A 16,712-nucleotide genomic window follows, 5' to 3' on the forward strand; every position below is an offset into this window, starting at 1 on the left:
GCACTCTCAATTTTACATATTAAAAAAATTAGTTTGTTTCACCATTTTTCTTTTTTAGAAAAATTTGTGTACACACTGGCTTCAGCCTCCTTAGTTATGGAACCTCTATCATTGTGTCATGAAATCAGAAAAGGCTTTCTTCTTTTGCAATGCCTAATTTCTGGTTGTTCTTAGAATCATCCTAAAGAAATGATTGTGCTCAACCTAGATGGTTATTCCCTTGCAAATTAGGGTTAATAAAATGTCTAGGTAAATATCATGAGGTTCTTCCCTCATCATATAATTAACTTTTCCTAGCCTCTTGGAGTTGACTGGTTGAAGAAGTTGATTCTGTGTGCAGAAAGGATGCAATAAACTGAACTCATGCTGGTATCCTGACTGAAGTTTAATTCTGTAAAACACAATATGAACAAGTGGATTAAAAATTATGAGCATATCTTTTGGATTATCCAGAATCGTTAGAAGTGGTGATTGATGTTTGTAAAATTTGGGTTGTCCATTTTTGGATTCTTAGATTGTCTACAGAGGTGTATTGTAGCAGAGTGTGCTGCTTGTTAGGGGAAGATATGTCTCCTTTGTGTGCTTTGTGGAGTTTTCTTTTTCTTATTTGACAAGAAATTGAATGTAGAAAGGATAAGTTTTAGGTTTTCTTACTTTGGAGGAACTCTCTTACTCCCTTTTCTATTCTTTTCCATCTTATAAACTCTCATGTTTAGAGAGAGAGAGAGAGAGAGAGAGAGAGTTCTTAGGAGATTGCAACTAACTGAGGAGAAAATGGCTGCGAGTGACTGGGTGTTGGCCATCATTATTGGATACAAGCCCTAGATCTTAGAAATTTTATTCATGAATAAATGCTAAAGTTGGTTCTTCTTTACCCTGTGCATAACTTGGGCAATATGCTTTCAGCTTTGCATGGCTTGAGCTGGTGAGTCACAGGAGTTTCATGCCGAAATTGCTAACAGGAAACCCTTCAAAGGGTTGGCCTTATCTTCATCGGTTGTTGGTGGACTTGTTCCAATTCATGGAGCCATTCTTGAGAAATGCCATACTAGGAGAGCCGGTTTGCCTCTTTTAATTGCAGCATCATCTTCTTGCTTGCAGCTCACTATAGGCTGAAATTATTACATTTTGTTTTCCTTTCGTGTTTTTTTGACCGTGCAGGTTCATTTTCTGTATAGAGGCACACTTAGGGTGCTGTTAATGCTACTTCATGATTTCCCGGAGTTTCTATGTGGCTATCATTTTACCTTCTGTGATGTGATCCCTCCAAGCTGCATACAGATGCGAAACATTATCCTTAGTGCATTTCCCCGAAATATGAGGCTTCCAGATCCATCTACTCCCAATTTAAAGGTGTCCCATAATCGTAAATGATTATCCATGAGATGTTTAGTGATCAAAGCTAATCATAAAAGGAAGTCTTCCTTTTTGTTTTATGCATGCAGATAGATTTGCTGGTGGAGATCAATCAGTCCCCACTTATTCTCTCAGATGTTGATGCGTCTCTTAAGGTGAAGCAGATGAAGACCGATGTAGATGAGTATCTCAAGGTATATGGATGTTTGCCACTTACCATTCATATTTGCCTGATAAACTTGCTTAGATTCTCGTAAAACTAGATAAAAACCCTTGCAGGAGATGTGTTTCTTTCCTCATCTTCTATAACTCTCTCAGCATGATTATTATTCCTTCATTTGGAATGGAGTTTCTTTCTTCTGTTTTATTTTTTATTTCTACATGTGATTTTTCTTTTTTCTTTCTTATTCCTGTGTTGCAAATCTATGCAGATGGGGCAACAGGGGTCGTCATTTCTCAGTGGAATGAAGCAAAGACTGCTGCTTCTGCCAATTGATGCTGCTCGTGCTGGAACCCGTTATAATATACCCTTGATCAATTCCCTTGTACTTTATGTTGGAATGCAGGTAACCTGATTTATGCATTTTTAAATGTGTACATTTCTTCTTCAGGTTTTCCCAAAGACCCTGTCATGAGCTCGCAAACATATATGCCATGGATTTTGTAGTTGGTGGTAAACCAATTTCACTTATATATTATTAAATGCCAGAAATTGTAATCATCTTCAATAAGCATATGCGATTTTATCATATTGATTGTTGTTAACAATCCATGTTCATGAATTTTCTGAATACAGACAATATTCCTAGTTGTTAATAGATATCTAAATTATATCTAAAAATATGGTCCTTGAAGTTTGATTTTGAGGGTTGTACTGTAGGCTATGCAGCAGCTGAAAGCAAGAACACCACCTCATGTGCAGCCAATGGCCAGCAGCCCATTGGCTGGCTTCTTGGTGAGTGCTGCCTTGGATATTTTTCAGACTCTACTAGCAGAACTGGACACTGAAGGACGCTACCTCTTTCTGAATGCGGTTGCTAACCAACTACGTTATCCAAATACCCATACACACTACTTCTCCTTCATTCTTCTTTACTTGTTTGCGGAATCAAACCAGGTGAGCTTCTTTACATTTTAATGTATTATTTTCATGCTTTTGCATTTTTATGATTCTTGACCGAATAGTAGTTTTTAGTTCTTTTGGCCCACTGTTATGAGTGGACAATTTGGATTGTTGTATTTGAGGCTCAGAAGTACAATATGGTCATAAAGCTCCCTTTAATTGCCTTTTTGTTTCCTCTTCTTTTTCCTGATCTGAAACAAGATTTCATTTATAGTCATATATAGTGGTGCCTGGCCTTCTACATGATGGGTAAATGACTCTGTTAAGGAGATGATAAACACCAAAATTCTCTAAATGATCAGATAATTTTCATCAATCTGATCACAGTTTTCTGATTGCTCTTTTATGACTATTTTTCCATGTTTTAGATTGGTTTTAACTCAACAGACCCCAACATTTATAGTAGAATTTCTATGTGAGGTTCACTTGCTTTCAGGTTGCAATATATGTAAAATCACACTGTTTGTGGTGTTTAAGTTTTCAAGCAGACTAGTTTTGATATATTCTAACCTATTGAGGATATGAAACCATGGAACAAAGCAGTGGTTTATTTTAGTGGCTGATCTACGTTTACCTTGGCAGGAAATCATTCCAGAGCAGATCACTAGAGTGTTGTTGGAACGCCTTATTGTCAGTCGACCTCATCCATGGGGTCTTCTGATTACCTTCATTGAGCTCATCAAGGTAACTCAGCTTTTCGACTCAGTTTCTCCATAAACAACAGGTGCTTTATAGAAGGTTGGATTTTGTTCATTTTGCAGAACCCTAGATACAATTTTTGGAACCGGACCTTCATAAGCTGTGCACCAGAGATCGAGAAGCTCTTTGAATCAGTCTCAAGATCATGTGGGGGTGCAAACCCCTTGGATGAGAGTACCGTCTCGGGTGGATTTTCTGAAAATATGCACTGAATCTTCCTTGTCCAAACTATCACTCTTCTTATTGAAATTCTTTTTCATCACTATGAGTTAGGCACACAAATTAAGAAGAATAAAAATAAAAACAACAAAAAGAAAGGAAACAAAAACACCCTACTAGTGACGTGAAACTTATGGATTCCTAATGCAAATTTATTTGGAACAAAACACTCAAATTTCATGCTTCTGCTATTATTTCGTGTCCTCGTATTAAATGGTACGAAGGATACACCTAAAAAATGCATGCTAGAATGCTGCCAATTATGCAAGGTGAGTATGTCATTGAACCACAAGTTTTATTACATGAGCTTGAAGTTAGGTTTTGCTTGATTTTGACTGAAGTTACATTAATTGCAAATGCCCTGCATTTGAACTAACATATCCTTGTCAAACTGAGGCATTTTGTACTTTTTTTGGTGGCTTCAATCTCTGCAGCTTCAATGGCTCTTGATATCTTCTTGAATATTGACTGTCTCTCTTTCACTTTCTTCTTGTTCGCCTTTTTCTGGGCTTTGCTTATTTTCTTCTGCATCTTTTCTAATGCTTTTGTCCGTCTGTTCTCCAGCTTGTCCTGTTAAAACAAAATTGAATAAGGAGAATAGTAGAATCTCAGTCACAGCAACTCGTAGAAACATGGAAACTAAAATGTTCACGAGTACAAACATTTTTCTTAAAACATTTAAGCTCAAATTTCCAGAAAAGAGGCTAATGACTGTTATTTTTATTTTTACACCGTGTAAATCCAATACCCAAGACCAAGCCTACGAGAAGTTTGAGTGTGGTATGCAGTTAATCAGTGAGCTCCAGTTTTCCTGAATTGAAGGCCACCAGATTGCTTTGGTCTGGAACACTTGGGATAAAGCTACTAAACAAAATGGTAATCAAACAGGACCATGGAACACCTGGGAGTTACCTCTATTTTCTTCATCTGAGTCGTGGCAATCTTGGTCTTTCTAGATTCCCACTCACGTATGGCAGCTTCTTTACCTTTCAGCCTTGAAAAACATGCATGTGAGAAAGAGAGAGAAGGCTTCTCAGGGAGAGATAGAGGGAGGGGGAAAGTGTTGTGACTCACTTCTTCATGAATTTCATTTGTGCAGCTTTTCTAGATGCATCTACTTGAGCTTCAGCCTCTTGTTTCTTGATTTCGTCTAAGAATGCATGGTAGGGTTTGGGTCGAGTCAGCATTCTGATATCGCCAGTGATTGGGCTACAACTATCAACGTGGCCCACATATATGCTGTCTCCAAGGGTTCTCTCTTCACATATTGGAAGTAATTTCATGCTGGAGTTTTCGTTTTCCATGCCTGCAATTGCAAATGTATATATATCCATGGAATGTTCAAGCACTTAGAGATTGTTATTGCTTTGCACAAATAAACATGAACAAATCGAGCGAGAGAGAGAGAGGGGGGGAGAGAGAGACCTCTAGGCTGGTGCTTCTGCAAATTGGGCTGAAAGAAACCATTGGCATGCTTCATCCATTCATCTATTTCAACAAGGGATGCTGATCGCTTACTGATATTGGATACGATGCAGGAGCTCTAAAGAATGAAATTAGAAATTCACTGAAGAAATTATTTGCTCTCTTCATAATTATCCAACTGTCGAATATGAAGCAGAGAAAACAAACATTCTACTGCATTTGTTTTCGAGAATTATGTGAAAGAAATATTGAAAGAACTGAAAAGAACCATGCGCTAGTGGATTTCTTAGAAACCCCAATAAATCAAGAAATGGTTATAAGACCTGAAATCAGCCCCATCAAAATATCAAGAGATACAAATTTTCTTATTCAAGTTATCAACGGAATGCATAATAAACAAAACGCAGACAGACCCATTAATCCAAACTTCCAAATAAACAAAACCCAGAAAAAGACAGCCATTTTCTTGCCGTAATACCTTGTTTCTTTGGGTGGATAACTCCGTAGACATCCGAGAAGAGAATGCATCCGAGGAAGGAAAGAATGAGCTAGGGGTAGAGGGGCTTGGACAACTGCTGCAAACAGGTGATGGAGAATCTGGCAAGATGGCCAAGAGAGACTTCATGCTCCAAGCTTGGCTGCTACCAGAGGAGTCATATCTACAATCTGTTGCGGTGTGCGAGCTGTTGAAGGTTCTTGCAGAAGAAAGTTGTGAGTTGTCATCTTTAAATACAGAATCTGCAGGTGAGAAGATGAAGGGGTTGGTGGGGTTGCATGGTGAGAAATGAGGCCATCTTGTTGTTCCCGTCATGTTGTTATGGTTTTGTTTGAGTTGTTGAGGGTGGGTTAGGGTTCTTGGCTTCTTCTTCACTGGTAGGAATTTCATGTTCCGTTGAGAGTGTGTTAAGAGGCAAAAGAATGAGACTGCATGGACTCAATTTTTTTTTGGTGGTTGGCGTTTTAAGGCAGTGTTTGGGAAAATTTTGTTAGAGAAGGTATGGTAATTATAATTCAAATTTCAACCATGCATTTTTCTCATTTTCCTTTGTTCTTGGTTTTATAGAAATAGATTCATACCTAAAAGTTTGTGTTGAGCTCCCTTTATATTATTGGACTCTTTCAAGAATTTCAATTTTTACCATCCTTAAATTAAATTCTTCAAATAACACAGAGGAACATCTTTTTACCCCCGGAAAGGATGAACATCGACAATGCTAGTTTTGTGTAATGTTAGCTGATAGTTTTTTTGTAAACTAATATTTTTCCAGAGTGGAGAAGCAATTTAAAAATCTTTCAAGAAAATAAATATAATTTAATAATTTAAAGTTTTGGTGGAGGAAAGCATTAATAGGGATTGACAATGGGATGGATTTTTTTGGATACCCTCGTCCGTTGTGGCCCTAATAAGTTGGATCAAGAGCTAGTGTGCATTTTATTTTTTATTTTCTTAAACCATGAATGAGTTTGGATATCAGCTTGTCCTACTCTAATATATATTATTTTCTCTTTTTAACCCATATAAAAAAAAAAAATCTATTTATAAAATATAATATTTATTTATTTATAAAATATATTTATTATTAATATAATTAATTTAAAAAAAAATTAAAGAAGTTGATTATTCTAAAACCAACATAGTTAATTATAGGTTTTATAATGTGCACTAAATTATATTTTATTTTGTGCAATTTTCTACTTTCGCGGTGATGGTTTTAATCTAATTTTAAAACAAACTTTGTTAACATGATTTTAAATCAATTTTAAACTTACTCTAAAACCAGGCGTTGTAATAAAACTAACATTGTTAATAGTTGTTTAAAGCCAATTTTAATTATGAAATTACAAGAATGAGAAGATCAGAAGGTTTCTTGTTGCACCTCCAATGATGTGTATGCACCATTTTCGTTTCATTTTAACAATAATGCTAAGTTAATAACCATGGAACGAGGCAATCGCATACCCAGTTGCAAAGAGCAAAGCCTCCCTGTGTCATTCATTTTAAAAGATGAAACAAGAAATATTTATCATGGCTCACAACTACATTTCATCAACGAGAACAAACCCACCTGCTATTCTCGTAACCTTTCACAATTTGCAAGACAGAATATTTTTTATTTATTTTTATTTTTTATTGATAAGTAAATTTGCAAGACAGAATAATAAGCCGCCATCTAAAACAAACCAATGTTTATACTTCCATCATCTAAACCAATTGTTGATTAAAGATCCAAAATAAAGCACATTCAACTGTGCTTTCCTATTTAGTATACCATTTTAGGCCTCTTTCCGGACAAAGTAGAGCTTGCCCATGACATGAAGAATGGCAACAAAGGCTATAAAACCAATGCTCATGACAAGTACAACATTGGGAGAAATCTTGAGCCCAGGGGCATCATCTGTGTAAAACTGCAGCATGTTCCCACTGGCAACTCCAGCAGTCCCACCACTTGTTGTCCTCCTCCTCCTAAGGCTGGCAGCAGCTGCTGCACTTCCTCTTGGGGGAGCTGCTCCATTCTGAACCATCTGTTACATCCATTTTAAGTTTAGAAACAACCAGAAACAGTTTGGGAAAGATATCCATAAGAGCAAGCCTTTGGTCACTCAAGATGGGCGAGATCTAGGTGTCTTAAACCATTTGCAATTAGTTAATTTTAGCACAACAATCCTCCTATGTATAAACACATTTTATCTATGTAACTACCATGTACATGCTCTTAACCGAAGCCATGTTCTTGGGATTCAAAACATGAAAGGGAATGGATGAGTTCATATTTTATACAAGCAAATGCATTTTAGTCACTTGAATATGAATCTAAAATACAAAATGCCAATAACAGAATCAACCTATAAATGGAATGGGTTTCAAGAAACTGCATTGAAGGCAACAAGTTTTTGGGTTTCAACAGAGGATCGATCAAAGGTAGGGAGCCACTAGTAAATATAATCTCAAACCCTGATTGATCATACTTGCTACTTACTACCATAGAGCAAGTCTCAAATTGCAGGAAAATACTTGCTAGTTTTGGTTGTACATATAAACATTAATAAACTATATAAAGAAAAAAATTAAGATTCCTACCTTTGGTGTAGTAAAGAAAAATTTTCCTTTCACAAAAAAAAAAAAAAAAAAAAGGAAAAGAAAAAAAAAATATTGATAAAAGAATGGGATCACATGGTAAAATAACTTGAAAAGACATTGCACTATCCTAAATTCTCTCCCTGCAACCTTTTACCCTTACACTTTACGTTCCCATACACAAACTTCAGAAGAAATCTGCTTAAATGGGTAATCTTTCTATTGCTCTCATTACCAAAGGGTTCCCTTTCCAAGTGTGTGTTTGGTTCATCAGCATCTAAACTTGGGAATAAAAAAGATATTTTTGAAAGAAAATTCACAAAAAATAATAGATATAAAGATACCTGCAATTTTTTTTTTTCTTCTGAGGTAACTTTTCTTTTCCAGGATCGGGAAAACATATCCAATATGAAGTGACCTTTTGAGTTTTTTAACCCTATGCCAGAATCAAGCAACCAAGTTTATCTGAATCCTAACAGCTATTATCCCTAGCCTGATATGGGAAAGTGTAATTATTCAAGAAACAAGGATTAAACTCTTTCCTTTTCCAAAGTCCAAACCCCACCAACATCAAGATCACCGGGTCACTTGTTTAAGCCATGGAACACTAGGTAGATTGGTTACAAACAAAAAATAAAGTTTTGACAAAAAAAATAGATAAAATTTGCTAGGTACAATCTCGTTTCATTTTTCTAAGTACTTGAAAAATCTCAAAATCTAATGGAACAATGCCTCAAGGAGTTTGCCAGTACAAATCTGTACCTATTGACAACTTAATTTTGTTCCAGTTAATTTAAATATCTAATCGTGCAATCATAAAAATATAAGCTTTTTAGCCCACTTTTATGTCAACCTTAAGGCCATGTTTGGAATTGAAACGGAAATCAATTTCATCCTCTGTTCTTTCATGTGATTGGATTGAGAATTAGGAATTAAAATTCATTGTTATGAAAATCAAATTCTACTCTCACTAGGTCTTTGATTCCTCTCTGCTACATGGCATTATGAGTCCCCTCCATTCCCATTCTTATTTACACTTGCCAAACGCAGTACAAATGTTTTGTGTTTAAGCTTGTCATGTACAATAATGTTTATACATACAAAGTACCAACCAAAATTAGAAATTCGGAATCTAAGGCTCAAACTTATAATTACTTTTCTTCTTTTTTTTTTCTTCCCTTATCCCGGAAACCAAACAGAACATGAACAAAAAGGCAATCTGATCAGGGAAAAAAATCAGATCCAATCACAAACATCCCAAAATTCCAATCAAAACCCTGAACCATATCCAGAAAACCTAAAACACGATGAATTGAGCAAGATCAGATCTGAGAACCCAAGTGAAAACCCTAAAGCAACCACAACAACCCTAGAGACCCACAGATCTGTGATTTTTACATCAGAAATCGCGACCAAAAGAAAATAAATTCTACAGAGAGAGTTGGAGAGAAACTCGCCTTCGAAGCCGAGAGAATCGCGATCGACGCAGAGTCGTCCTGAGTTTTTGACTTTGAATAATGCGCTGAAGCGTTTTCAATAGCCTTTTATTTGGATTAATTAATTAATTAATTAAAAGGGATGAAATGCTTCAACTTTCTTTATAAATTTCTTTAAAAACTTGGAATATTTTCGATGTATTTTATTTTTTAAAATATTGCATAAAAGTAACTTTAATTTCATACAAGTTTTCAAAAAATCCATTGTAAAAAAATTATCGAATATATTTTCAAGTCCATAAAATAATTTTATTTTTAAAAATAAAAAATTATTTTTAAAAATAGCTTCCAAACAAACTTCTATTTTTTTTTGTAGGATACATCAAATATAATAAAATCATATCATAAAAATAATTCTTAAATTATATCCTACTTTTCACTAGTTTCAAAAATTATAATCTAAAGTTTTATTAATTTTTTATTTTATTTTTGAAACTTACATTTCATATTTTTAACTAATAATAATTAAATACAACAAAAATAAAAAATATGTTTTACAGTGATTTTAGAAAGTATTTATGGTTTTTTAATATTAAAAATTTTTATTTTTTAAGTATTAAAAATATTATAAATACTTTTTAAAATTACGAAAACACAGTCTAATTCTAGGACATTTTTTTATCTCTCCTTTAAAGGCAAGGGTGCTTCTGATTATCTTTGCAAAGTCACCGATTACCAACAATGTAACTGCTTGTAGAGCAATTCTTACCAATTAGTTGGTATTGATTCAGAGTATAACCTAGTGGTTGTCACAGTCACATGCAACCATAACACAATGAAAAATCTTTACTCTATCAAAAGTTATCATGCAACTAGTATTGAGCAATTGAATTCTAGCTCACAAATTGATCTACAAAATGTTGTTGTCAATATTGGAGTAGCTTGTGCTCAAAAGGGAGGTCGTGGGAATTTTCAAGGCAACCAGAATTCTGGTAAAGGCAACAGACCACGACCAACGTGCTAAATTTGTGCATGGTTGATAAGGGCACATTTCTGTAAACTACTACTACAAATTTGATCGAGCTTGTCAACCTTCGTAAAGCAATTCCTTGGCAATTATGATTACTTCACTTGATTCAATAGTAGATCCATCATGATACTTTGATAGTAGAGCATGAAACCATGTAACCAATGATCTCAACAACCTATGCATCAAATCTAATTATGGTGGTCTTGACAAGCTTATTGGGGGTAATGGTCAAGATTTGAGGGTTAAGCATTTTGCTTATTCTTCACTACCTTCTTTCCTTAAAATAATGCTTGTCCATTTTGTCCAATCCCTGCAAAAACTAGTAAACCTCTTCAATTAAGTCGCATTGATTAGTGCAGACCTTCATTTGTAAAATTCCATGCTAGTTTCCTGTACTATGTACATTTTGGAAGAGACTACACTAGTTTTACTCGTCTTTATCCCTTGAAAGCCAAATTCGATGCATAAATGTTTTTCTTCTCTTCAAGGTGGTTGTTGAAAAACAATTTGATTTACCATTAAAGTCTTACAATCTGATTAGGAAGGAACAAGCCTTTGAAAAACAACTTGATTTGCCTTCTAAAGTCATACAATCTGATTGGGGAGGAGAGTACAAGCCTTTTCTTTCTATTCTTCTCAAGCATGATTCAATTTGGACATTTTTACTCCTATATGCCTTAACAACATGGTTATGCTAAGAGAAAATACAAACATTGGTTGAGTGTATTGACACAAGCATAGTTACCTCTCTTGGTTTTTTTTTTTTTTTTGGAAGTAGAGAACATTCCATACAACAATTTTCTAATCAATAAGTTGGGTACATTAGTATCACAAATGTTTTCACCTTCCTAGAAATTATTTAGAATCTTATCAACTATCTTTTCCTCAAAACTTTTGGTTGCACTTGTTTTTGCACTTACGTACCTATAATGCACATAAGTTTGCCTTTTAGAGTAAGAATTGTACCTTCATAGGGTTTAGTGATGTCCACAAAGGTATACGAGTGCCTTGATTCATCTAAAAGAGTTTATATCACATTGTATTCCATGTTTAATGTAATTGACTTCCCTTTCTCCTTTGATTCAATTCTTAGTTATGTTATCATAATATCAAAGTGTCCAATATTTCTCTCTTGTTCCCATTACCTATACTCGTATTTTCCAGCCTCAAACATAACTCCTTCTATGTCCACTTCTTGTCAAGGCTCTTCTTTAATTGATTGTGTTACATATAGGTTCCACTAGTTCAAAGTTCTTCACAATTTAGCATTCTTGAATCCCCCATATCCCAAAACATGGCTCTCCCATCTACAATCCCTTAAGCCACTATAGTCCCCACCTCACCTCATGCTACCTCTCCAGCCATCATTGACCTCCATATGAACTCCCTACCTAGCTCTAAGTTATCCACTTTCTCAACTGATTATTGCTCCAATTCTATCTTCTAATATCTATGCTATGCATACTCATTCTAAGTCTGCGATTTATAGACCCAATCATTCTTATTTCACCACCATTCCCTATGCTACCTTGATCGATCCAATGTGGAAGTAAGTTATAAAGTATGAATTTGAGGCTTTAACTTACAACAATATTAGTCTATGGTACCTTATTCACCTTAGATGTGAGTAATTGGGAGTAGCAGGATATTTAAAATGAATCTTAATTGTAATGGATCAATATAGGGATGATAATGAAACGAGTTTTTTTAAATACATTTCATATCTCATCTCTAATAGGACAAGTTTAAAATTAAAATAAATGGGTTCAAGGTGGAGTTTGAGATTTTTTTATTTTTCAACCAAGGCCAAGTTTGATATCGTCTTGTCTTGCCTCTCTATTATATTTATAATTAAAATTTAAAAATAATTTAATTTAAATTTTTTATTTTCTAATTTTTAACACATAAAGTAATAAAAAATTATTTTTTAATATAATAAGTTATAAAAAAAATTATAATATTTTGTTTATATATAAAACATGTTTATTTTTTATGTAATAAATTTTTAAAAAATTAAAAAAAATAAATAAACGAAAAAGGACAAATATAAAAAAGTTCCCATACTCAACTAGCCCCCGGATGGGGTTGGAAAGATGGCAACACGTGATTACATTTATGCAATGTTTTCAGAATCGGACCAGTCATTGAACTGAAAAAGTTACCGATTCATGGTTCACTGGTCGAACCGGTGGTCGAACCGCGGTTGAACCGGTGACGTCATAAATATATATTTTTATACATTATTAAAATTTTTAAAAAATTATAATATTGTTTTTTATATTTTTATTAATCAATTAAATATAATTTAAATTAAAATAATTAATTTTTTTTTTTAATGATGAACCTTAACAAATTTAAATTAAATATATATTATCAAAGACTATCATAGTCCAGTGGTAACATGCATTGAACTCGAGCCACGGTTTTGATTTAATAAAAATTAAGATGAATTATTAATAATTAATAATTAATAATTATTTATATGGAGGAATTCTCTCACTCGAGGCATCAAGAAGCCCTTTTCTGAAGTTGCCCTCTAGACGACATAATACCTAAAAGGTAAAAAGGCCCTACTTTCCTCTACCGCTCTCAATCCTCGCAGTTACTAATCTAATCATGTTTTTTTATTTTTTTTCTTTGCAACCCCTGTTTGATTCCCAAGAAAATCCATCATCCATTTGATTTCCGGGAAAATTCATCCTCGTTTGATTTCCGAGAAAATCCATGCAAAACCCCCAAGGAAAACCAACAAAATTGCTATTTTCTTTGCTCCATGTGTTTTCTGGATCTGTTCTAGGGGTTTCTTTACTTTTATACCAATGGATTTAAATTTCATGAACCCTAACTCCATGATTTTTTAGAAATATCGCCAAAATATTTCGATATTTCAAACATTGTTGGCGACAATGGGAACAGCCATGAGGGAGGAGGGGTTGAGTGGTCGGCGACGGGGCTTTGCAGCGTTTTGGGGGAGGGCTTTCCAACGCGCGGGGGCTGCTGCTTGCAGGACAACGCTCCAGTGATCGGTGACAATGGGAACAGTCGCGCGGATGTTGAGAGGAAAAAAAAAAAAAAAAAGAAAGATTGAGTTTAACAGTTCTGAGGGAACCGATCGGTTCGTTCGGTTCGGCGGTCCGATCGCCGATTCAACTGGTTCGATTTTGGCTCAACCTCTTTGCGGGCCAATTGGTCGGACCGGACCGGAATGGTGACCAGTCAACGGTCGGATCGGCCGGTTCGGTCTAGTTTTTAAAACATTGGAAAAATGATAAAATTATGGTGACAATGGTATACCGTCACCGCTAGCCATCCACCGTTGAACGAATAGGTCATCGGGATAAGTCCATTGTAATTAAACAGCATCAGTCCATCACCTCTATAGTGATGCTCGCTTAATGGATTTCCATGGCCTGTGATCAATGAGTTGACACCTCATTTGTCACATCCATCACCTGCAAAAAAACAGGAAATCATGGGCAGACGAATGAGAAAAAAAAACAGTGGCAATAGCAAAAAAAACAACAAAAGCTTAAGTAATATTACCCATTTTAAGAGATGCATTGTTATAATTCCTTCTCCTGCTCCCTGTAGTGGGCTTTTCTTTGACTCCCAAAGAAACACAAACTTCCTATAGGGAAACCCAATCACACTGTTCACACTCTACTTTCAATGTAACAAACAAATAGTTAAAATATTATTGAAAATTTACCCTTAAATAGTATGAGATGGCCTGATATTCATCAGGGTGAAGTTCAAGAAAGACGATGTTCACACACTTGGCTGATACAACCAGCATACATTTTGGCATTTTTCTTTTCTTTGTATTACTTTTGTGAATAACAGTGGAATCATCTTTATTTATAGGAGAACGACATGAAGCCAAGCCATGCCTCCCATGTGATAAGTGTGGCAAAGAAAGAGATTGAAAAGAAAGAGAGAAATTTCCACAACAATTTCATTCTCCTGTTACTCATTCTAAGTGCTGTAAAGAAAGAGATAAATTTCCACAACAATTTCATGCTTTTGTTACTCATTTAGTAGATCTTTTCATATATATATAGATGTGATAGTTGTAAAATATTCATTTCTAGCAAATAAACAACAACCAAACATGTTGCACATTTTACGCGTTTTGCACATCCAAACATAGCATCCATATATAAACATCCAAATATTCACAATAACATCCACACATAAACATCCTAACAAGACTTCCAAAATATCCCAAGCATCCAAAATGTCTAAAATAACCTCCAAATAATAACCATAAAGGAAAGATTCAAAATGAACAAACTCATCCCCTAGACACAAATTTAGCTTCTAGGTTTGTGATTGTGACCTCCTCTCCATCAATTGCGTTCTTGTACTCTCGACCAAAGAAACATTGGCAATGGCAAAGAAAACAATAGAAGCTTAAGTAATATTACCTACTCTAAGAGATGCATTGTTATAATTCTTTCTCCTACTTCCTACAGTGGACTTTTCTTTGACTCCCAAAGAAACATAAACTTCCTACATGAAGAAACCCAACCACACTGTTTACACTCCACCTTCAATGTAACAAACAAATAGTTAAAATATTATTGAAAATTTACCCTGAAATAGTATGAGATGGCCTGATCTTCATCAGGGTGAAGTTCACGAAAGACGATATTCACCAACTTGGTTGATACAACTAGCATACGTTTTGGCATTTTTCTTTTCTTTGTTTTACTTTTGTGAATAACGGTGGAATCATCTCTATTTATAGGAGAACGACATGAAGCCAGACCATGTCTCCCATGTGATAAGTACAACAAAGAAAGAGATAGAAAAGAAAGAGAGAAATTTTCACAACACTTTCATGCTTTTGTTACTCATTTAGTAGATCTTTTCATTTATATATATATATGTGTGTGTGTGTGTGTGTGTGAGAAAGCTGTAAAATATTCATTTCTAGCAAACAAACAACATTCTGCACGTTCTGCACGTTTTTCACATTTGCACGTTTTGCACATCCAAACATAGCATCCATATATAAATATTCAAATATTCACAATAACATCCACACATAAACATCCTAACAAGATATCCCAAACATCCAAATAACAACCATAAATGACAGATCCAAAAAAGAACAATCTCAGCCCCTAGGCACAAATTTAGCTTTGAGGTTCGTGATTGTGACATTTTCTCCATCAATCACGTTCCTGTACTCTCGACCAACAAGATCAACATGGATCTCTTGGCCAGATGTCTAAAAAAAATAGAAAAACCATTAGTGACATGAGCTCAAATTCATAACAAGAAAAATGATAAAATTATGGTGACAATGGTATACCATCACTGTTAGCCATCCACCATTGAACGAATAAGTCATCGGGATAAGCCCATTGCAATTAAACAACATCAATCCATCACCTTTATAGTGATGCTCGCTTAGTGAATTTCCATGGCTTGGGATCAATGAGATGACACCTCATTTGTCACATCCATCAACTGCAAAAAAAAAAAATAATTAAAAATAAAACAGGAAATCAAACGAATGAGAGAAAAAAAAAAAACATTGGCAATAGTAAAGAAAACAACAGAAGCTTAAATAATATTACCTACTCTAAGAGATGCATTGTTATAATTCCTTCTCCTGCTTCCTATAGTGGACTTTTCTTTGACTCCCAAAGAAACATAAACTTCCTACATGAAGAAACCCAACCACACTGTTCACATTCCACTTTCAATGTAACAAACAAATAGTTAAAATATTATTGAAAATTTACCCTGAAATAGTATGAGATGACCTGATCTTCATTAGGGTGAAGTTCAAGAAATGCGATGTTCACCAACTTGGCTGATACAACCAACATACGTTTTGACATTTTTCTTTTCATTGTTTTACTTTTGTGAATAACGATGGAATCATCTCTATTTATAGAAGAACGACATGAAGCCAGACCATGCCTTCCATGTGATAAAGTGCGGCAAAGAAAGAGATAGAAAAGAAAGAAAGAATTTCCACAACACTTTCATGTTTTTTTTACTCATTTAGTAGATCTTTTCATTTATATATATATATATATATATATATGTGACAGCTGTAAAATATTCATTTCTAGCAAACAAACAACAACCAAACATTTTGCACATTTGGCACATTTTGCACGTTTTGCACATTTGCACATCCAAACATAACATCCATTTATAAACATCCAAATATTCACAATAACATCCCCACATAAACATCCTAATAAGACATTCAAAATATCCCAAACATCCAAAATGTCTAAAAGAACATCCAAATAACAACCATAAATGACAGATCCAAAAGGAACAATCTCAGCCCCTAGGCACAAATTTAGTTTCGAGGTTCGT

General features: G+C 34.7%; 3 protein-coding genes across 3 annotated transcripts in view; 1 reads left to right on the forward strand and 2 right to left on the reverse strand.

Annotated features, from left to right (window-relative positions):
- LOC100261590 (uncharacterized) overlaps positions 1-3,564 on the forward strand; it is a 76,356-nt gene extending 72,792 nt beyond the window's left edge. Inside the window, exons 45-51 of the mRNA XM_010663024.3 lie at positions 907-1,060; positions 1,162-1,353; positions 1,446-1,550; positions 1,788-1,922; positions 2,237-2,473; positions 3,062-3,163; positions 3,241-3,564. Coding sequence (XP_010661326.1) covers positions 907-1,060; positions 1,162-1,353; positions 1,446-1,550; positions 1,788-1,922; positions 2,237-2,473; positions 3,062-3,163; positions 3,241-3,390 — 1,075 coding nt within the window. The 3' untranslated portion in view covers positions 3,391-3,564. The remainder of the gene's footprint in view (positions 1-906; positions 1,061-1,161; positions 1,354-1,445; positions 1,551-1,787; positions 1,923-2,236; positions 2,474-3,061; positions 3,164-3,240) is intronic.
- Positions 3,565-3,657: 93 nt separating this feature from the next.
- On the reverse strand, positions 3,658-5,855 carry LOC104881795 (uncharacterized). Its single transcript, XM_010663023.3, has 5 exons — positions 5,301-5,855; positions 4,823-4,940; positions 4,472-4,703; positions 4,310-4,391; positions 3,658-3,967 (listed from the first exon to the last, which is right to left on the reverse strand). The coding sequence occupies exons 1-5, from the start codon at positions 5,706-5,708 to the stop codon at positions 3,770-3,772; spliced, it is 1,038 nt and encodes a 345-aa protein (XP_010661325.1). The 5' UTR covers positions 5,709-5,855; the 3' UTR covers positions 3,658-3,769.
- A 1,139-nt stretch (positions 5,856-6,994) lies between these two features.
- LOC100258179 (protein transport protein Sec61 subunit beta) lies at positions 6,995-9,476 on the reverse strand. The gene is made up of 2 exons (XM_002278200.5): positions 9,356-9,476; positions 6,995-7,345 (listed from the first exon to the last, which is right to left on the reverse strand). The coding sequence occupies exon 2, from the start codon at positions 7,343-7,345 to the stop codon at positions 7,097-7,099; it is 249 nt and encodes an 82-aa protein (XP_002278236.1). The 5' UTR covers positions 9,356-9,476; the 3' UTR covers positions 6,995-7,096.
- Positions 9,477-16,712: the final 7,236 nt, after the last annotated feature.

Source organism: Vitis vinifera, chromosome 15 (genome assembly GCF_030704535.1).
Source record: "Vitis vinifera cultivar Pinot Noir 40024 chromosome 15, ASM3070453v1".
Taxonomy (NCBI): Eukaryota; Viridiplantae; Streptophyta; class Magnoliopsida; order Vitales; family Vitaceae; genus Vitis; species Vitis vinifera.